Genomic DNA, 23,869 nt, shown 5'->3' with positions numbered 1-23,869 from the left:
GCCCTTGCTGTGAGAGACTGCCAATAGAGTCGGCATCTTTGAGAGGGAGGATAGCTGTAAACACACCCTCAAAGAGTTAACACTGCTCCAGAGCTGAGCTTTAAGGAGGCACACATGCACAAACAGGGCAGGGAAAATAGCACAAATAAAAATAGAGAAATTTGGTAGAAGTAAACAGAAGAAATGAAAGAAAAAGAGAGGAAAAGTGAAATATGCAATATTCCCATTAAAGCTGCATGTCCCCCTGAGCCTCATCATCAGTTGGAGGAAAGATTTAGATAGAGGGATAACCAGAGGCATAAACAGAACTGACTTTCCTCTGAGCCCCATGCTGCATTACACGCCACAATCAAAGGCTGCCTCTGTGCTTTATCCATTCATACTAGATAACTATTATTGCCATTGTGTACAAACAAAAGCAGTCTTAACAGTAGACTTGGATTGACAAAGACCAGTAATAAGGACGTTGGCACAACCCCCCCCCCCCAAAAAAATGAAAACAGCAAAAGTCATTTCATTGACATTGACTTTGTCGTGACATTGTGGTGTTTGGAATCCTAATGCATTGGCTGCAGGAAGTAATTATTTGCTAAAGTACTTGGCAGCAATTGTATCCGCTCCTGATGTTAAACATCACTCACTAAGAATCACCAAATAATGCGATCAAGACTTTATATTCTTGGCACAGTACTTTGTAGTGTTACAGACATAAAGCTGCTCTTTATCTCAATATTGATAATTACAATGATATTCTTGCAATATCACTCACGGTTACATTATCCTTTGCATTTTGTGACACCAATAATGGAAGTGTGAGCACTCAAGAATGCACAGATTATGCGACCTTTGAGAGAGTCACAGTGCAGTGCGGCATTTATAGTACCTCCATCATACTGACCAGTTCAGCTCTTCGCTGTGGCTCACAAATAATATCAGTTGTCTTCTACCAAAGGGAGCCTTGCGCATGTGAAGCACGAAAGAAGAATGGACATTATTATCTTATTGTTGTCTCGGGGGGGGGGGGGGGGAAGTTATCAAGGGATTAATAAAGCATTGTTGGGACAAGACGTTTAAAGGTTCCCTTTTGTACAAGTGTAACAAATATAAACAAGAAGTCAAAGTACTGGTAAAAAGCAAAATACATTCCTTTGAATTAGTGTTGGTTGTAAGTTGTGGCTTAATATGTTTTATTGTTTAACAACTTCGACATCCCCATGTACAGAACTAGTTATTTTAATTTATGCTTAACACTTTTTTTTGGAGGTCATTATAAAAAAAATAAAATCTCTCCAATTTTAATTACATAATTACTATTACATAATTTGATATATATGTTTTAGAAATCTCTGTAATCTTGACAATTCAGAAGTGGACAAGCACTGACTGATTTTTTTTTTTAAAGCATCTATTGTCTTCCTTTGCCAGTCGCATACTGACAACATTTTGTGGCTGTCAAGACATCAAAATCCCTTTAAAAATGCTTGGATTTCTTTTGTGAAGATTTCTTTTTTGTGAAGACATTTTGAGATCTAAGCTCTTCGATCAAGCCAAGTAACAAAGGCTAAACTCGAAATCACAGAGCATAATTAGAAGTAAGAAGGCATTTTTCAGTATTTGCTCACTATTCATCATACTTCATCCTGTCCCATTTAATGAATTGGAACACACTCGGAATTTGATATAAATGTTTCCATATAAGAAAATAAGGTGATGTAGGTATTTGTAATAAAAAAAAACTAATAAGAGCAGGATGATCAAGCAGATGTCAGTTTCTAAACTTTTAGTTGTGACTGTGTCTTTGTTTACTCTGTGTTGAACGGCAGCCTGTACATTGTGTACCTTGCCCTCACCCATAATCAAATGGGATCGTCTCCAGCCAAACCCTCCACTCCACTATTCAGTCGCTGTAAAATCTCTATACAATGACATGAAAAGGGATAAGATGAAAGGCTTCAAATACCAAGAGTTCCACAGGAGGGCTATGGGCACTTATATAGAGTATTTTTACTGTTCTTTGACAGTATAATAACTGGTGTGAGACGGCATTTACTTCTGTATCATATTTGATTAATGATGGATATCCCCGGCTCACTCACTCTAAAAGTCCTGCCGGACACCTGATTTCATTGCTTTTTCACCAACATCAGAAGGGAGTAATGCTCGCTGACTTAGACAGGTAGACTGAAGACAGGCAGCGGAGATCCAGCCTGCAGGGCCATCTGTGAGTGCCGAGGAAGTGAAGTGTGAGTTTCTGTTCTGCTCTGCCTAGCTCCAGAGTAATTGGCCGTCAAATGATTAAAATGTTTCAGGGCTGGCAGGTGGGGGCTTTCTGCAGGCGGGCGGGCGGGCGGGCAGGCGGGCAGGCAGGCAGGCAGGCAGGCAGGCAGGCAGGCGGCCTGTGTGCGTTATCTGTTTATCTGCCGCTAACTCACTCATCGCTGTCTTCAAAATGACCTGCATGTATCCGGTCAAGCCTTTGTTTTCCTGACTGTCAGCCCATTGATCTGCCTGTTGAGGGCTGTCTGTTTATGCGTGTCCGCGTATGTCAGTCTGGGTCCGTGTGGGTCCAACCGGCTGCAGCAGTTGGAGATTGGACATAATTGATTAACCACCTGCTCCCTTTGGATACAGAAAGGAAATGGCAGCATCTCGTCCCGAGGGGCTTCATACTGAAATAGCCCTCAAAGCAAAGGAGCATTTCCACTTTTCCAAGCCACTTGTAATATTTTGTATTAATCCGACAGTAAAATCCTTAAAGTGGCTCCATTTGTGATTCTGAAATCTATCATCCTCTTTCTTCTTCTTAATATAGCTACATACAGCAGCCAGAAAAAGAGTATTTTCAGTTGGGATAAATCCCTCTTGAAATTTAATCTGAGCAAAATCTAAGCATAGACAAGCTAAGCTAAGCTCTTTCAGAGTATTGCTCTCACAGCTATTCATTGGACCAGTTTTGCAAAATTCTTACAGAACTTCTTCAACTTAGATATTTTCATGTGATGTCTTGAGTCTCTTCGGGTCTTTCAACAAAAGCGTTTATGAATTTAAACCTTGGCTGTTACTATTCTACTCTAAAATGTGAATTTTTTATTATCTTTTAAACCATTATGTAGTAGAAGCACCTGCTGCATCACTCAACCTCTACAGATATTCAGATGGCAGACAGCCACCAATATTTCATCCTGAAGGATAAATTGATGGATTTTGTTCCAGATGAAAGGCAGACTAGGTCTTGAGGCTACAAAATAACCCAACATCATAATGCACAACCTGTTTTTGAGTTATGGAGGGTCAAGGTGGTGTTTGGAGGAGTCGGGAGTGCAGATACGTTTTTTGGAGAGCTGCAGGTTCAGTACAGCCGGCTTATTAACTGAGATTTTAACCTGTTGTAATGATTTCTTTAAGTTGTTAGTTACTACTCCAGACTATGTTAAACCCAATTGTGTCCACTTTGAGAGAGAGCAGACAAAGTACAAACCATCTAACCTGTACAGCTTGTACAGTTGGACGGATGACGACCTATAGTTTTAGTGATAGACCCAGTTGCATGTAAATCGTTATTTCGATGAGTTCTTAGTTTTTATTGGAGTTTCTCTGCATGTGCATTAAATCTTTAGGTTTGGCTGTATGGTTGTATCCAGTAAAGGTTTGTGAGTTTGTAATGGCGACTCGTATGAATTGCCCCACTTTACTACATTCATGCATGTGAAAATTGCAATTCATGTTCCAGTGTTTTGAGTGACACTGGCCACCCTGCATCTGTTTAGGTATCATCTGTGTTTATATGGTGTTTTAGTTTTTTGTCCGCATTGCTCAGCTTTTCATCACATGGAGGAAATGCAGTCCACAGACTAGCACAGGTTAATGAAGTGCTCTCTGTTTTTCCCCACAGATCTGGTCTACTAATTAGCCCCTAATGCCCTAACATTGCCATAATTACGCTGCAGATTGGCTGCTATAAGTAAAAGAGAGACCATCGCCAGCTACATATGTAGCCCACCTGACTGAACAAAAGCAAGTATTCTAGATCCAACTTTCCCCATCTCTTAATAACATGCAGGCATTTAAACATTTTTCATTTGAGAGATAAAATGGAGATAAAAAGAGTAAGAAAACTATGATAAATGTTTCCCACTTAATTGACATCCAGGAGGATTATGTGATTAATTCCATCTCTTTGTTGAAGACCAGTTGTTGTTGTTGATCACTCCCCTGGTCTCAGTCTTCTGTCTGGAGTGCTAAATACAACGTGATGGATAACCCAGCAGCTCACTTGGGGAACTGACGTCCAATGAGCAGAACACCCTTTTGACCTTTCCCCTCCCAATCCGGAGGTCATTGATTCTCTGGAAGCCTTCTTTTCCCTCAGCCACTGATTTATAACCTCTGGCTCCTACCAGTGGCACCACTCATGTCATTTTAAGCTCACAGTTTCACACAGTCAACATGCCAGGGTCAAGGTCAGTTTGTCCTTATGTCGAAGGACAAAGAAAGCACAGGAAAAGGTCAATTGAAACTCAACGTAGAAAGAACAGGAACGCAGGAAGAACTGAAGAGTGAAAACTTTCTTTTAGATAATGAAAAATAACCATTGACTTAGACTTTGTATGGATATATTACAACACCTGTTAACCTGCAATATCATGTTGCAGCCAGTATTGACTCAATCTGAATCTAAATGTTTCTTTCGATGAGAATAGCCATACAGTGACATACGTATGCTACAATTCGATGACCCTAATGTCTCTAAGAATGAAAGAGAAAGAAAGTGAACACCAAGCTGCCAGAACATAGCCGATATTATTAAGAGTAGGAGGATGCAGACAGGCAGACTATAATGTTTTATTAAGACCCTCTTTTTTTTTTTTTGAAGTCAAAGACATGAGTCAGCCTGCTCTAGTCAAGGCCGTGATAAGTCAAGGAGCTCCCTCTTCACTTGATTCCCGACACAGCAAGACTTCCCACTTTTTAAGTGAAAAGATTGGGTTCAAGATAACTCTGCTGAGACTGATAACCGAGGTCTGAATTAGGTTGTCTTTTCTATTCATGCCCATTCAGCACTGTATATTAGCAGAAAGGAAAAGAGCTTGAACAGGACGTCTTATCATTCTCATTTATTGTCAACAAATGCCAGTGTAGAAATGGAATAAATTACTCATGTAAAGAGTGTAATCCCACTCAGTTTCTTCTTAATCTCACCAAACAGGTGAGAGAAAAACTGTCGCAGGAGGAGGTGCCAGAACACGGCCCAGTCTGTTGGTGAATTCCTGTGTGAATACTGCAATACCCTGCCAGCTATGTGCACGTGCTCTGCACTTGTCTCATGTACCAGCAGAAAGAGCGTTTCTCCTCCTTGGCGGTCTGTGTAAACAGTGAGAGCATAAGGAAGCAGTCAGTCTGCTTCTCTGTCTCAGTTGTTACACTTGCAGCGAGTGGAAATGTTCCAGGCATGATGCAGAAATCCTCATCATCCCAGGCATCACCAGGCCGACTGACAACAAATTGTGATGGCGGATCCCTTATGTGTACAGCTGAAACTTGTCTCACCTTATTTGTGAAATTGCAGCTTTTAAAAAGCGAGAACTTGCTTCACTGTTTAAATTGACTTGGCATGGATCGATAAAGAAATATTCAAACAGGAATGTAAGAAGGGTCGATGAAATGCAAAATGTAAATTTTTATTCGACTAATTTGACAGAATTGTGTTGTCATTTTGATTGTTTATTCGTGAATATCCCACTGATAGACCCTCAGGTTTACCGGAATACAAATTTCTATGTATACAGGCCTATTATATATTATGTACAAATAACACTTTAATGCATGCTATATTTTCCAAATAATGTGTCCAGCCATCGTCTATTCCACTTCATCCAAATTAAATTCACGGGGCGGTCCAGGATTCACTCTGGAGGGATCACTAGTTCATCCCAGGGCGAACACAGAAAGACACACTGAGGCACCATGCATACGCACACCAATATTTATACCTGTAGATTTCTTAGAGTGGATCAATTGCATGGTTTTGGCCTGTCTGAGTAAACCTGTATAACCAGTGAAAACCATGCATGTCAAAAATACAAAACAAACAGAAACACCATCAAGCCCCATCTGGACTTAAACCGGGGAGAGTCTCACAAGCAGGATTACAATCCACTACACCACTGTTAACATGTCATGTCTTAGACATTGACGTTGCTTTACTATAAGATAAAACAAATCCTCTGTTTATGGGTAAATGACAAAGCCAGCATGATGTATCATTTAGCTTTTTCAACATTTGCTCATATGTGGCTGTGCACAGTGGGCACGATGTTACAAAAATTGAGCCAGAGGTAAAAGAAATTTCTAAAAGAAGCTTCCATCAACCCAGTAGGAAAAAACTTCAGAGACCTGCAAGCTGAGAAACATCAAACAGCAGGGGAGAGCCATCTTGTGCTGCATTTGATGCTCTTAAATTGATTCTGACATCCTGAGGCCATATACTGTACAGTATGCCAGTGCCATCAGGTTCACCGGGCAAAACAAACCATTTTGCATTTGGAATGGCATCGGAGGCCTTATCTGGTGTAGTGCACCACGTTGTCTGCCAGTCCTGAAAAACAAGTGAGTGTCAGGGAAAGATTAAAAGCAGAGCTGGGTGGGTATTGCCAAAAGCCAGAGGTTTCTAGAGTACATAGCTGTACAGCTAACTCCCTGGCTGTTCTTAATGGTGCGATTCTCCAGAGCTGACAGTGAATACTGGCAAAGTCAGGACCTTGAGAAAATCAACCGTTTCATACACACAAGCATGTACTTTCTGTTCCGTGTCAGTCTGGCTCGGTCTCCCTTGCTCTCGCACACACACTCACACGCACACACGCACACACACGTCTCTATTCAGCCAAAACACCCATGGGGTAGACGTCTGGTTGCTGGAAATGTCAAACTGCTTTGTCACGTCCAATCTCAGTCAGCGAGCCTAACCACTGTGTGTGTAGAGGAGGCATGCGTATAGTAAAAAAAACAAAACAACAACAACACTCATCCTAAAGGTTAGCCCTTGTTTTAGTTGAGGCAATGGGATGTTCCGAAAAGGGGAGTAAGAACTCACACTTGTGACACTGATAAGACAATAAATGCAAACATTGTATCCATTTCAGTAGCCAGCAATGTCTATGCGTGTAATTTTCAAAAATATATCCCTTGTTGCATTGCCTTACATGACATTTGAATGTTCTTGTTTTTGCTGACCTCTAGTGGTTAGACATCTCGTCTTTTGCAGCAGTGTTTAAGATGAATTTTTGGAGCGTCAGTATTCCGTTTAATTACTTTAAAGGGATTTATAGATTCATAGCTGTTTTCAAAATAAACATTATACAAACAAATGTGCTCAGAACACATTATGTGGCATGGAAACTTACGCAGAATCCAGCGGTATGTATGCCAATACTGAAAATATTATATAAGTGAAGTCCATTTACCATTTTGAATTTTTCTTTCCTTTTGTGGGGTTTACTGTAATGGATTAGTACATATGTCCCACCTGCTCATGTGAAATGTGCTTTAAAAAAACAAGCTGATATAGAAGATTGCTAACATTTTGGACATTTTGCATCCATTCTTTGGGCCTAATCATTCAAGTTAGTGTCAGAGGACTGGAGAGTGTCTGAGCTAACATGAGACAGGGTTAGGTTAGTTTCACGCTATACAGCCTGTAGTCGACCACGGGGCTAACAGAGATACACACAAACCAGCTCAAGGGGTTAGCCATTAGTCCTACCCATATCACTTTTCTGAAACTGCAAGCTTCACAAAGCATGTTCCAGTTTTTATTGACTTCTCCCTCAGAACACAATGAAAACTCATCTGCAGTGTGCCGTACATACATGTGCTCATTAACGGTATGCAGCCGATGGTTTGCAACGCATTCAGCGTTTCACGGGGCGAACGTTCCCTGCACATTTCTGATCTTTCCCACTTGTAACACGCCTGACTCAGGTGATTGGATTTATAATACGCGTATCCTCGAGCTTAATTGCTATTCATTCATTTGACTTTTGTTTGTTGAAGCAGAGAAACACCTGAAACATGCAGCACGGGAGTCCCCTTGGATCAAAATTGGAAAACATTGCAACAGATTGCTTTTTTGATCACATTCAACCTGGCAGCAGGGTATGCAGGGGTGAAATAGATGAGAAACTTTCAACTACAGAAGGCAGCCAAATGCAGTTTTTCAGCCAGATATTTAATTGCTTTTGTAAGGTATTAAGGCTTATACATAATTTTATCCAACCAGCATCTTAATAATTGAAAAAGACAGAATTGCACCAATTTTTGGATGGTAGTTTAGTATTTCTTAGAATAATGTATAGCCTGTGTTCTGTCCATTGGCGTTATACTTAAAGTCTCCATCATATAACTTAAGAAACTGTGTATAAAATAACTGTATACCAAGATTATATCTCTCATATGATCCCCTGGTGGTTAATGGTGTTCGCTGCGTTTCAAGATATAAAATGTCCTTCAGCCGGAATGGAAAAGTAGATTGTTTGAGATGATAACCAACTACATCTACTTTGGTAAGGTTAGAGGAAAGCACTCGGTGGGAATAACAGTAACCAACATTGACAGAAAGGAAATAGGATGCCAACAGTGATCTTGTATGTCGAAGTTGCACACTCCTTTGACCGAAGCCTTCTCCTGACCTGCATTCATTGACATTTTACTGTTTACACGCCGACATAACCCATTCCTTCTGGTAGAACTTTGCTTTTTCGCGTAGTTTTTCTAATAGAATGTTGCTGTTCTGGTGGAATAATTTTTCTTAAGCTTTAACCTTAAATCTAATCAAGTCTCATCTCATGTTGATTCATTTTGTCATCATCATCATCATCCCTTGTAATCAAAGCTTTAAACAATCAAGACTTTCTAAAGTTTGAAGAGTTTTTACTGTAAGTATGCTTGTGTGTAGGAGGGTGGATGGCAGTGGTCCCGTTTTCCTGTGGCGAGTTTGATCTTTCCAGCAATGCTGCAAACACTCTTCATCTGTCTTAAAGTCTTCGTCTCGTTTTTCACTTTCTTCCGTCCTCCCTATTGCCAATCTCACATGCGAGTCTTTTTTTAGGGTGACTGATTCTACCCACTCACAAGCTGTTCATCCTGCCATATATGTGCAGTTCAACACTGTGATCACATCTGCCACATTGTTTCCCAAAGAATGCATAGTTACTGCGTTTGTCTAAAAGAGCAATGAGAGTTTTGCCGAACTATATGTTAAATGGCAGTTTCTTCACCATTTTTCATGTCCTTATTCTTTCCGTGATGTTGTTGTAAGCATTCAGCGCTGCTGGTATTCCCAAAGGAAATAACATGTTTATTGCCTTTTCTCTCCTTTGGTTTTGGTTGTGTGAATGCTCACTGATTCTCTTGTCGAGATGGCTGTTTCGCAGTGCGTACTGAAAGACTCCAAATCACTTCAAATGTCATGCAGTTTAGATAATGGCCATCTTTGTTCCTTCATATACTGTATGCAGTGTATAGGTACTGTGTCCTCCCAAATTGGCACTCGCAATAGAAGCACAGTCTTTGTACTGCTACAGCACATCTGATTTACATCAGCTGTGCTCTTTAAAAATGTTATTTTAAATTTGAATATATATAGAATGCAAAGGTAATGAGGTGCTACTCATTATATGTTACCAGTTCACACATAAAATAAGGATATGAGAGTGAATTAGAAACACAAAGTGATGCATAATTTCAACAGTTAGCTTTTTCTGTGTGTTTTCACTGTGGTTTTGTTTTCCAGGTACTTCTGTTTGCGCCAAAATCTAAGATGCTCTTAATAAATTGATTTTAAACCGAATTGTTCATTGGTATGAATGTGTACATGGGTGATTGTCTGTCTCATTGTAGATGACTGACAGCTAGACTTTCAGCCGTGGCTCAACTTTAAAGAGTCAGAGGTCATCAGTTTGATCCACCATTTTGTCCAGCCCCTATATTAAAGTGATCTTGGGCAAGAGTCTGAAGCCCACGTTGCTCCCGGTGGTTTCCGATCATTGCACGGCAGTTTGTGAAAATGCTGACGCAGTAAAAGTCACACTACATGTAAAAAGAAAATCCCAAATCGAAACCAAGATATTTAATGGTTTACCTTGACTTACTTGTATGGGATATGGAATGAACAGTGGATGGACTGTATTGTGTGATTTGGACAATAATTACATCACGACTCTTGTTTCCACAGCAATTGATGCGGTCCTCCGTGTTCCACATGTTCATCTTGAGCATGGTGGCTGTGGACGTGATCGTCGCTGCTAGTAACTATTACAAAGGAGAGAACTACCGGCGGCACTACGACGAGTTTTACCTGGCAGAGGTGACCTTGTTCTTTCTTTTATTCTCTTCTTTCTCCCATGGTTTCAATGATTGACTTTTGAGTATTATTACACCTTACCCAAAGGCATTGGGTCACTAACTTACCCACCTATTAAATAACTTGACTTTACAGTAAATGTAATTGTTTGGATAATATTCTGTGTAGTCCGTCTTTACCATTTTGTCACTCCAGATACATTGTACTTCTGAGGATTTTGTGCTCCATTGTAATTATTTTTATCTTGTGGTTGTGAAACTGTTTGAATGTTGTGAGATATTCATGTGTGATGCAGCGCGTTTCGGGCTGGCTGGGTAGATGTCGTCTGTAGGCAGTTGGTAATGCACCAAGTGTGCCCACATCCCGCATTTCCTTCATACCTCTCTCTAACACACAGCTGAATGGAGGAGATAAGAAGTGGGGGGAAACACACAGGAACAATATTACCCTCTTTCACTCCCTCCATCCATATCATACAGTCATCGATCTACAGATTTGGTCCAATCCGTGTGATGGCTGAGAGGGAAAATAGGAAATGGTGGCTGTGGGTCTGGACTTAAATGGGAAATTCACCGTATAGTGGCACTAGGCCACTTTAATTTCCCCCTTATTTCTGAATTTTACCTGCTGTTGACAGGCAGGATAAGCACTTTGATCCAGTGCCTAAAGGACTACTTCATTGATTTACGACTGCAAATATATAAAGATGGGGACACATTTACAAAAGAAACAGCAACATTTGGCGACAGAGTCTTTGTTATCCTGTAGTCCATATGGGGGGGTTAAAGCCCTACAGCTCTTAATGCTTTATTTTCTAAAAGGCAACTAAAAACTGCAAAGAAACAAGATTTAAGGCAGAGTTGCACAACTGTTGAACATTTATAGCGCTGCTGTGGAAAAGTGAATAAGGCTAATTACACCATTATGACTAGTTCAAGCTGTAAACTAAAGTTTTAAGATCTTCACAAACCTTCTCAGTTTATAACACTGTGTATATATAGCATATTATGGTGTATGCTGATGTTCATAAAACTATTAGCACTGTAGTTAAATGACATTAATATCCATATTTGTCGGACCAGGGAGAACATACCGTATGCTTAAACAAAAGTAAGTATGATCTTCTCCATGCCAGGTTGCCTTCACTGTGCTGTTCGACCTTGAAGCTCTTTTGAAGATCTGGTGTCTCGGCTTCACGGGCTACATCAGCTCTTCTCTGCACAAGTTCGAATCTCTGCTGGTGGTGGGCACCACGCTGCACATCTACCCTGACCTCTACCACTCGCAGTTCACCTACTTTCAGGTATGGCGTCACCAGCAAACACTTTTGCATGCAATTGCACCAGTGTAGTGTATGCTTGAAATACATGTCGGTTGATCCAGTGCTGACTGAGAGACTGAATCAATCGTTTTGAAATAGAAGCTGGAGAACATTTCTTTGCTGTGACCATCCATTAATGATGTCGATCCATCCATCCATCAATTCAGTTCAAACATTAATGCAACAATGTCAGGAGTCACAGTTGTCCATATGCATATAAATACATTTTTCTATCTCATAAAATACCCATGGTTATAAAAACACATCTCTGTTGTAATTAATATATTAATATTTGTGAAGTTCTTTGCATAAACTTGATAAAAGTGCTAAAATCATTTCACACTCTGGAATGCTCACAGGCCTCTGACATCATCCTCTCAGTGCCCTTTATGGTCCGACTGAAGAGAAGACTATTACAGCCTGGCTCACAAACCTCAAAAAGTTATTAACGAGTGATGCTAAACAGGTGCATGTGGTTCTGTTTGTGTGTCCAACGAAAACGGTATTTTGATGCAAACAGTGACTGACACAGACGGTTGAGACAAAAAAAATAAATAAAATGTTGAAATTCAAAAATTAACATTCACATCTGGATTTTGATGGAGCCCCGAGCCTGCTGCCATCTCACATATTACCTGCCATAATTTTGTCTGAAATAACATAATTAGAACTGTAGGGATAATTCAATTTCCTGGGATGCTAGAATATTGAAAAACCTGTTTCTTTTTCTGTTTCTTGATTTGTTTTTCTTTTCAGAAAAAAAAACCATTTGCATTCTGGTGGTTGTATTTAATATCTAGCTTAACTGTCAGCATTTGTGGTCACTTCCCAGTTTTTGAATTAATGGTATGGAGCTGGGCATGTCCTGGTTACTTTGTATGTGAGAGTATTAATGTGTTTGGCATTTGTCTTTACAAGCTGGAGCTGCGTCAGAGGTTTAGTTGTGATGGTGTACATTTAAAAAGAAAAATCAAAATCACTGTTTTCTCCAAAGCTTTGGAATACAGTTCATGATACTTCAGTTCACCAGATCATCATTAAAATTTGACTCTGGAGAGACTTGACATCATAGTTTTTGATAAAACTTGAACTTGCTGACCTTCCTGTAGTTAGCAAAGCTAATGACGATCTCTGAGGAGGATCTGATGGGAAGTGGCATCTCAAGGGGCTTATAATGAGTCTTGAAAATGAAAGCAGTCCTGAGCCTGTGCGAGTCTCTTAATAGCTGCCATTCACACATGTGCAAGACTTACAATGAAGACATGTTTATATCAGGAGGCTTTGATGTCAAATATATTAGCACATTTTCTTAAAACATCTTTTCCCTGGTAAATGTGGCTCCCTCTCCTTGCATTTACTTGAATATGCAACTAACCTACAAGACCCAGCAAGGTAGTCTTCTTTTGTTCGGGAGCCTGATATTCTGCCAAGATTCACTTGTTTTCTCAATTATTGAGTGAGTTGTTACCCAGCATTGTGGTCACAATCACTGTCAGTCATGATCATAACTGATCCAGCTACACATTATCATAACCGGTGTTGTAATTCTGAATGTATCTTTCCTACTAGTCATAGATCATACTTTGTTATCATGCTGTTTCACATCGTAGAATCCACAAAATAGGTAGTCATAGATACTGATAAATGATAGAATAAAGTAAATTTGACTGCTTTTAAGCTTGTGCTCCCCATTATAATTTTAGTGAAAAGTGTCCTATATTTTCCTCACTTTTTTTTGTTCTCTTTATGGATATTGTATGTCATTAACACATTGTATATTGTCATTAACAAGTGACTCACAAATGATCATCCTTTAAGTTTAAGGCTGAAATTATTTATTTGTCCTGGAAGTGGGAGAACAAACTTTATGTGTCGTTGTTCTGCCTATATTTTCATATATATTTATCCCAAAGTGTTTTTTTATTTTTTCCTTATCGCTCAATGTGCCTTTCTGTGTGGAGTTTGCATATTCTACCCGTCCATGCATATGTTGTTCTCTGTATGTGCTCTGGTACTTCACACAGTCTAAAAATATTTGCCATTAGGTGTGAATGTGAAGGTTTTGGATAGAATAAGGATGCTTTCACACCAGCGCTCTTTGGTGCAAAAGTTCACTTCGTTGGATAGTCGTCTTCATTTGGGCAGGTGGGAAAGCGAATCCACGCTCTGGGATGGACCAAACGGGTGTACGCGTGGCGCATTATGAGTACAAAAAGACAAAGCCAACAGCGCTAGCCAGTTGAAGCCGAGGAAAGCAGAAAAAGTTCAGTAAATGTCTGGTGCGCAGAGTAATGACGAGGTGCAGGTACTTAATACAAGGCCAGATGACTACATATCACGGATGCTTACTGTATAGCCAACTACAAGAGCAATGATTTCCGTTGCATATGCTTTTGGGTTGCGTGTATGAAGTACGCTGAACAGGATGGATTTCCTTATTCGATTCTGGACAATTAACGATAGATTCTCTTGTGCTTTTTTAATATTCCTAGTCAGCGTTTCTCGAGGGCACTTCAAACGAGCAGCTGTCGTAACTACAACACATCTTGCTTGTGCTGCACAGTGGTGTGGTGCTTGGGACTCAGGCCTCACTCCAAGAGTGTGAAGTTTTCATGTTCTCCACATGCGTGCCTGCGATTTCTCAAGTACTCCAGTTTCCTGTCAGTGAAATGAATGATGGTTGAGCATGATAAGTTATGAGATGTGGTTTTTTTCTTTGATTCAAGAACTCTTAGTAACATGTCAGTTTCGTTTTTATTTCTCATGGTGTATTTTTGATTACTATTATAGAGTGGTACATTTGCCTATTTTAATAGTTTGTCAGCCACACGATGACAAACGGGACAAGAAAATAAGCGAATAACCAGTTTTGCTGCTAATAGTCTTGTGTCCTCTGTAACCCCCCCCCCCCCCCCCCCCCCCCCCATCATACCGTCTGCCCTGAGCTCAGCAGTATACATCTGTTGGAAAATTGATAGCGGTCATCACGGTTTGTCAGGAATAGAAGGTAGTGTCTTTCCATCCACTCTGTCATCATGCTGTGACTGTTATTACTATATTTATTTACTGAAAGTTCCCTTTTACTTTTATCTTGCCGTATATCCAGCGAATGGGAGATAGCCATTCATTTAGCTTAGGTTGAGATTCTAAAGAAAAATCTTTGGCCAGAGGCATCAGCGAGAGAAGTTCGATCAATAGTTACTCTCTGGATCCCCAATCAAAGCTTGACAAAGACACATTACCTTTTGGTGGTTGTTGTCACCACAGGCAATTTAGGGACTAAACCCGTAAATAGACCATCACCGCCGTATCACTGCCCTGTTTCCACTGGATCAAGATCAATGAACTTTTTTTTTTTTTACGATCAATATATAATCAATCTTGCTGCTCGGTTTGCTTTTATAACAAACGGATTCATTTCTCACAATCTTGAAAATGGGAATTTACTTTTACTCGGATATTAAAACCACTGAAAAAGCTCTTAATTTTGATCTGTGCAACAACAGTGTCACAAACCGCAGCCTCACATTTGAAAGGATTATGTTTCTCTCTCCCCAGGTGCTTCGTGTGGTGCGTTTGATTAAGATTTCCCCGGCCCTCGAGGACTTTGTTTATAAGATATTTGGTCCAGGTAAAAAACTCGGCAGCCTGGTGGTATTCACAGCCAGCCTTCTCATCGTCATGTCGGCTATCAGCTTGCAAATGTTTTGCTTTGTGGAGGAGCTGGACCGTTTCACAACCTTCCCCAGGGTAAGCAACCACTCAGACCATCCAATCTCAAAAAGAAGAAATATACAGTATATTCTATTTTGAGTTTATTATAAAACAAAACAAAAAACCCTGAAATTGTATTCATGAAGCTTATTTTGGGGATTGATAACCATGTTTATTAAAAAAAACAAAACATTTTTTTCTTACTGCAGATGCTCATCACTCAGCACAAAGTCAGAATTCCAAGATGTTTGCATCATTTAAATTAACTTGCACAAATAACTTGTTGCACACTTTTTAAAAAAATTGATTTAACCAAGCCTGACGTGAAAATGCCTTTATGATTCAACCGGTTTATTCTCAAGGAACCATGGCAAGTAGCTGATAAAGGGGGCACAAATTCTTTATATAAAATGCACCAAAAGGAAATTTTAAAATTCATACAAGCAACTCCTGGAGGACCTCAGAGAGGCAGCGGGGAGGCTGCAGATGCTGGTGATGGGTTGCATGTGGGGACAGATGTGGCATTTCCTTTGATTTCTAAAGGCCCATGAGTTGCTCTCTCCCCTCATTAGTGGCATCTTTCCATCCTCTGTTTTTTTTCTCTCCCTTCCACATTTCAATGATGCTTGGCACAGCAGGACATGAAGGGCTGCTCATAAACAGATGCCACTTGTGTGCTAACCCTCCTTCTCTCTCTCTCTCTCTCTCTCTGTCCATATTGCGACTGTGTCACACATGCACATATATGCACTCAGACACAGACACATCACAGTTAATGATGTTTGGCTCTCTTCCCTATGGGCAAACCTGTTGCTGGGTTTATCTTTATCCGCTGTGACTGGGCCATGGTAGCAGATGGGAGGGGCTGGGAGGTGCGGTGTGCTCGGCTGTCTGGAGGAGAGATGCTGAGACAAAAGTGCAGGCGCGCCATTTGACTCCAGGGGCCGTCGTGTCACAGCTGCCTCTTTCCTGTGCCTGTATCTGACCTCTACCAAGTACATGAGAGGGCAGTGGAACAGAGGAAAAATAGCAAAGATGGTTATCTCTTTGCTTCCTTTTTCCTTTTGCTTATGTCTATAGATCTTGGCCACAAGCCACAGAAGGATTGTCGGAAGGGAATACATACATACATACATACAGCTGTGTGATATTTGCTCTCGTGTGAAGAAGCAGGTTTCAAATGTCAAGTCTGTGTTATTTCCTCCCAGTGTCAGCCTGTCTTCCTTACTTTCTTTCACCCTGCTGCTTTTACTTGTATATTCAGTTGATCCCTCCCGTCTTTAGCCTCCCTGACTTTCTCTTATCCCTGTGCTTTCCTACCTGTAGGCATTTATGTCCATGTTTCAGATCCTAACCCAGGAGGGCTGGATAGATGTCATGGACCAGACTCTGGTTGCTGTAGGTCACATGTGGGCTCCAGTGGTGGCCATTTACTTCATCCTTTATCATCTGTTTGCGACCCTGGTGAGAAACATACTGCACATCCTAAAATATAGAGATTAAGAACTTATAGTTTTTTGTTCACATCGTAAATTAATCCTATTCTATTCAACCGTATTTAATTGCTTTGGTTTGTAAAAACTCATTAGAGCTACAAAGTGTTGAAGGGTACATGACTTTTCATCCCAAGATATTCAATTAGTGCCATGCTCCTTTATTGTTCTCTCAAGTGGCACATCTAATCACAGTTAATCAGACTTGCAGGCATAAGATGTGCTGACATTTCAGTGTTTGGCCTTCTGATATGAAGAGCCATCAGATACCGCAGATCTGTGGATGACTCACACCTCACTCCAGACAGACAGGATGTCTTCCAGGCTTGAACAAGCCACAAATACAATTACTAAGCAGACTTTGTACTGTTGAAGAGAAAAATCCAATTTAATCATATAATGGGAATCATGATATTATCCCTAAAACTATGTTGTGACACTACAAACTTTTTTGTCTTCCTTTTGTGACATTTTAGATTCTGCTCAGTCTTTTTGTTGCTGTAATCTTGGACAATCTAGAGCTGGACGAGGACTTGAAGAAGCTCAAACAGGTAAGAATAAAAATCGTGCAAAGTACTCATTTGAATTTACAAGAGCAATCTGCTAGTACAAGGAGTTTACTCATTTTTGCATTGGACATGCAGCATTGGATTCTCTTGTAGCTCTGTCAGAGAATAATTGGTGACCAATAATGCTATCTCACTACTAATTGCCTGCATTCTCATTCACAATTACCATACTGGTCCAAATAAATGACTAATGAATGCTATTTACTGGAAGCGCGTCGAAAAAAGTGAGTCGACTCTTGTTCATCACTTAATATTCAGTTCCTCGTGTTCTGTAAAGTTCGGCCTTGCTATAGCACGGGGGTCTCAGAAAAGGCTGAATGTAATCCAACTGACTCAAATGTCAAGTGCAACAGTGACTTGGTGATCTTACCGGGTGGATGACAAGCCAGCTGGTGCAGGATCTGGTTGTTAACAAGCTGTTCAAAAGCTTCAAATTACTGCATCTGATGACACCCTTTGGGGGTAGCAGGCGGAAATGGAGCATTAGCAGCTTCAGCAGGAGATCTGTGCCAGTAATAGGTTGACTGTATACCAAACTGTATGTAACCAGATCACATCTCAGATGTTGACAAAGTTGGTCTGTTAATCTTGTGCCTGTGTTTTGCTTATGTCCCATTAGCAGCAGTTGAAAATGTTAAAAACAGCATTTTGATCCAGTGGACCTGATTTACCTGCATAAGATCCTGCATCAAACATTCGCACACAAATAAATTGCGATTCCACTTTGCATGCATTTTGCTTTATTAAAAATATCACCATGACTAACATGACATGCACAAAATGTTCAAACGACAATTATATGTGCTTTAGACCCTGTTTACATGAGAATGATCACCTGCAAACGACATATATTCCGTGCTCATTCGCTGGAGGTGACCATGGAGTGATTGAATAGTTTTCAGTAAATAAATTTAACCTTGGAAGAGAAAAACGTAATATGAGATAATCAGTCACAATGTCTTGAGATTCAACACCAAAAAAAACAATGTCCAGACAAAAGTCGTAGTGAGCCAGCTGAGAAAATGCCTCTCCTCACAATAACAGCAGCATCTTTGACCAATTTGCGTATTTGTAGTTATCGTTTATGTTTTTAGGTATATTTTTAATTTTTATTATTATTATTTCTTTCACAGTGGGAGTTAATCAGCTATCACAGTGGGAGTTTTACATATTCCAAGACTTTGTATCTACCCCTTGATCCTTTCATATAAATGCTTTATGGTTGCAGATGGAGATAGATGGCTTCATTAGCAGGCAATCGGCTCGAAGCAGGATGGACCCTGCATATTTCCTCGGTCCATTAGAGGGCTAAGACTGACACCAGACAATCGTCCACATGCCCATTTACTCCCTTTAGGCAATTTAGAGATGCCAATAACACCAATAACACATGACCTGAAATACACAAAGGCTCTAATCGTGCAAACTGCTACACTACATCAATGTGTAGCTTCCAAATTTAATGTAATTGATAAAACGTAAAGGCAGTTATAAATAAACATTTATCCCCATTTTGCATGTTGTACCAAATATAATCTGCTTTCTATTGTTACTTCATTTGTTGGAACTTGCTTTTGTTGCAATAGTTTAAATGTCTTTGTAAAGAGCAAAGCAGGCAGAGCACATTACTTTAAAGATTGTCAGTGTCATAAATTGTCAGTGTCATACATTCATAAAAAAAAACATACAAAAGAATAGAATGTGTGCACACAGCAGTCTATTAAAATCATTAATTTCTGTATGATCTGAATTGCTTTAGAGAGTCTGGCGTTTGAAATCTGCAGTTTTTCTGAGATACATTATTTCATGTAAAGTAAACCGCTTTCAGTCGCTTTCCTGGGAAGAGTGACAGGGCTACCATAAATTCCCGTACATGAGCAAGGCTCTTAGTAATTTCTTCATTCGTGCCTCCCTGGTGCTCTGCACTGGATGGTTGAGTAAGTGGCCAATTACCTATAAAAAAGCAAATGCATGTGGTGTGAAAAAGCTAGCACTTGCACACAAATACCTTGGCATTAGTCACCGCTCAATGGGTGAACTTCAATACAATATATTTCTATCGTCAAATCCAAGCCAGACAAATATGTAAAGGAAATTGCTTTTTGAATAGTCACAAAATCAACCACTTGGCCATCTACAATATATAGCATATAGCACCTTTACATCAACTAATTTGTCACGGAGATCATCAACTTGAAACAATCTCACACGAACACACACACACACACACACACACACACACACACACACACACACACACACACACACACACACACACACACACACACACACACACACACACACACACACACACACACACACACACACACACACACACACACACAACTCATACACTTGCATAAATGCTGCGTGCCGCACGCTCCTGCAGGTTGGTGGCAGGTTTCAGCGTTTCTGGACAGGTTATTTCCCACCCACAGCTGAGTGATTAGGTGCAGCAACTGTAAAATTGCCTATTTTACAGGTGCTTCAATCATGGATACACGGCTGACTATAAATAAACCTTCGATGGTAATCACCCACCCACAGGAGAGGGCCTCTGCAAATATTTTGCAAGAGCCCAATGACATGTTCAATGTAAGAAATCCCCATGGACTGTAAAGGATGATACACCAATTACAGTGGATTATTTATTTATTTAAATTTTTTCCAACTGCTTGATTAATGACTTCATTGAGTTAGTGATGTTTCTATTCATCATCCATCTCGTTAAAAAAAACAACAACCTCACCATGTACAGAAAACAGGACATTTTCTATTCTTTCAGGACATTTTTGTTGCCCGTGGGCGTTATGGTTATAAAATAGATATCAATCATTGTTCAGAGTGACAGTGTGACACAAAAACTATGTGCGTTTTCTCTAACTTGGGACATTTTTTCAATCCTTTCTTCTTCACAGTTGGTTGAGCACTCTGACAGTGACTGTGTTCAAATTAATTGGAAATAATGGAACAACAAATTGAAGCCGAATAACCCGTACAACGAGTGAGTTCATGCAAATCACAGAATTTAGTCTGATATATTTGATTCCCTAGTTTGTATAAAATCTGGAGTGTTTTAGTCAGAAGAGTGCTTTAGATTGGTTTGCACTACAGACGGCACAGTGTAGATATTGCAATTTATATTGTAATATTAAGGCGCAAAACTGTTTTTAAAGGTAGTTGTGGATATTTTATCTCAGTCTAACAATCATCCTAAATCAGACTGAGTGTTGGGAATATCGGTCGGAAAAGCAGTCAGACATGTCAGCTGCACTCAGATGCTATTGTATTTTGCTTCCATTCATGAGAAAGCAAGCGTACAGAACATGTGTGAAAGCAGGTGGGCCAACAGTATATCATGTGTTTATTTTGTGCGTACGTGTCACGCTGAAGTCAAGATGCACACATGCTGTCAGACTTTGATAGAGCACACCTCAACTTACCTTTTTTTGTTTTTTTTCTCTTTTTGTTTAGTCACTGGAAACTGCCACTTTTCTCAGCACATAACATAGAAGAATTTCAAAAGAAAATCAGTTCATCAGCCACCAGAAACATGAAACACATTTCCATTTTTTCCTTTGATTTAGGACACTCAACTAAGCCTTCCATTCATCTTTTACACTGCTTTAACATTGGGTAACATGGGGGCTGAAGCCTGTCCAGTTGGTGAGGGCACCGTTCATTCATTCATTCATTCGTTTGTTTGTTTGTTTGTTTATTTATTTATTTTTTATTATTGTTGTTATTGTTATTAGAAACATTTTAATTTTATTGTTATTATTATTAAAACAATTATTATTATTATTATTATTTATTTATTTTTATGTGAGTAAACATGTAGTACGAGGAGAAATGTCACTCCCACACACTGAGAACATGCAAATTCCCAGTGATCAAACGGTTCATTTCTCCTGATGGTTCATGTTATGAACCTGCTCTAACTCGTCTTTAGTTTTGACTGTTTATTGCAGAGATTGCAAGTAAAGATACTTACAATCTTTATGAGGTGATCCCAAAATATGAATAGAGCTATGTTCAGGGTTTATTTTTACTTTCAAACATAAGTGAGTCCTTGTGTTGTATGAACCAGTCCAGTGAGTAGAATACTATGAGACTGAGGCGTAACGTAAAGGATAGACCTTAACTGCTAGTACAATTTTGGAGTTGGTATATGCATCATCCAAAGGATTGATCAGAGTTTTATGAAAGTTTGGCAAGGACAGACTGCAACATAAACATATAATGTGAGTTACTTGATCCTTACCAAAAGTTTTACTCTCAACATGATTAAATCTGTTTCTGTTCTGAAATCCTTCATACAAACTGAAATGGTCTCAAATTTGCCTCATTATTGCTTTCATGAGTGCATTTTGATTGGACTGTTTTGGAAACCAGCGTGCTCATTTTTCATTGTTTTGTGTACAATAAGCACATTTTAGTGACTGCAGTGCGTGTGTGTGTGCGTGCGCGTGTGCGACTGCAGCCCATTTTGCTTATTTGATAATGACATCATCAATAAGGCACGTAGGTAAAAACATCTGTCATTGTTTGCGTGTTGATTGCAGTGCGGCCTTTCAAGGGAATGACTTGCATCTGTCAACTTTGACAGGCCATTTGTCTTGATTTTGTTTTTTTATCTGATAGTCGGAGCTTGAGACAACAGGAGGAAGAGAGTGGCTTGTTGCTCTGTGATCAAACAGATCTGTCTCACTGAGGCAAAACATCAAGTCGCTTTCATGTTGAGCTTGACTGCAAGTGAAACTGTCTTGAATCAGTGCATTGTTGTCACAGAGCAGAGATTCAAGTTATCGCACGCACACGCACACACACACACACACACGCACACACACACACACCCACACACAATATGTATATGAAGAGTGTTAATGAATAATCTGTGAAATGAGTGTAAACAGGGCTGCAGCTAATGAACCACTGGCTTATTCTGTATACGGATGATCAAGGAGAACAGAAGTAGCAGAGACACTCTAATGGTACCGGCACTCAAACACACACATACACTCAAACACACACACACACACACACACACAACACACACACACACACACACACACACACACACACACACACACACACACACACACACACACACACACACACACACACACACACACACACACACACACACACACACACACACACACACACACGTATGCCTGCTCGTGCATTTTCCTCTCATCCGAGTTAATTAGGATAATGTATTTATTGCATGAAATTAGGTTCTGCTAGAAATTTTTAATGAAATGAAGCTTGGGACAGGAACAAAGTAGACAGCAGAGGAAAACAGAAATAAGGACTGCCACCACCCTACTCCACACACACACGCACACACACACTGGCCGTTAAGTCATTCTTTATATACAATAGAGGCACAATTTAAAGCCATATAGATCGATGCTGAGATTTACTGTGTTGTGCATCTTTTTTACAATGAAACACAGGTGCTTATAGATTTTCATCATACCTTTATATGTGTCGGACGGTTGTTGAGTCTTGCTGTAAAAATTGTAGGAAATTACAAATAAGTCATGATTGCAAAAAAAACCCAATTACTTTGAAGAGACTACGGTGATTTCTAAAATGGGTGGTATTTTAAATTGTTTTATGCTATTGGCTGACTGCTAAATGTGCTCTGAAACACATGCTTATTGGATGTTAATGCTCCCGCTGATACTTGGCCTTCATCGATGCCGTCACAAGTTGCCGGGTTTCGTGGCGGGAGAGACTGATGATCCATCTCCATCCAACAAATCAGACCTTGCAGGAGCAGGAGCAGGGGGAGGACGAGGGAAAGGGGGAAAACGTTTATCCTGCGTGGGCAGATATCAGCCAAATACGAAAAGGTGTTTACCCCTAAAGGCTATGATGACGATGATAATGTGTTTGTGCGGGTATATGGTAAAACAAAATGGTCAGAATTGAAAAATGTGTGTGTGCCTCTTCATGCACACAGTGATTCTTGCACATTTGCATGTGTTTGTGAGAGAGCGGAAATGCCTGGCAATAAAACAGGTCCTCAGGCCAGGTAGATGAGTCATGAGCAACACATTTGGGAAATTGCTAAAAAGAAGAAAATAGAAAAACAAACCTGGGAAAGAATGGGACAAGCTACAAGTATAACTGCCATGCTTTTATCTGTAGTCTCTTTACAAAGCAACATTTGTTCCCATACCTTTTTTGTGCACAGCATCACCTTTAGGCCCATTTTTTTATATTCACAATGGTTTAGTAAATCAGGCCCTTTATGGTTTTTTTTAGCTGATTCAGATTCTTCTGAACAGAGGGAAAAGCCCATCCATTCATCTTCTAAACCACTTTTATGGAATTCAGAGTTGGTACCAGCTGACTGTGGGCCAAAGCGGGGTACACCCTGGATACTGTAGGTCTCCAG

At 40.0% G+C, this 23,869-nt stretch overlaps 1 protein-coding gene across 1 annotated transcript in view; it reads left to right on the top strand.

Moving 5' to 3' along the window:
• The window catches only part of nalcn (sodium leak channel, non-selective), a 69,270-nt gene that overhangs the window by 19,724 nt on the left and 25,677 nt on the right, over positions 1-23,869 (top strand). Inside the window, exons 13-17 of the mRNA XM_080478403.1 lie at positions 10,232-10,363; positions 11,496-11,663; positions 15,240-15,431; positions 16,722-16,859; positions 17,365-17,439. Of these exons, the coding sequence (XP_080334529.1) occupies positions 10,232-10,363; positions 11,496-11,663; positions 15,240-15,431; positions 16,722-16,859; positions 17,365-17,439 (705 nt within the window). The remainder of the gene's footprint in view (positions 1-10,231; positions 10,364-11,495; positions 11,664-15,239; positions 15,432-16,721; positions 16,860-17,364; positions 17,440-23,869) is intronic.

Source organism: Lipophrys pholis (genome assembly GCF_963383615.2).
Source record: "Lipophrys pholis genome assembly, chromosome: 13".
NCBI classification, from domain to species: Eukaryota; Metazoa; Chordata; class Actinopteri; order Blenniiformes; family Blenniidae; genus Lipophrys; species Lipophrys pholis.
The sequence above is the reverse complement of the archived record's forward strand: the minus strand, read 5'-3'. Positions and strand labels throughout refer to the sequence as shown.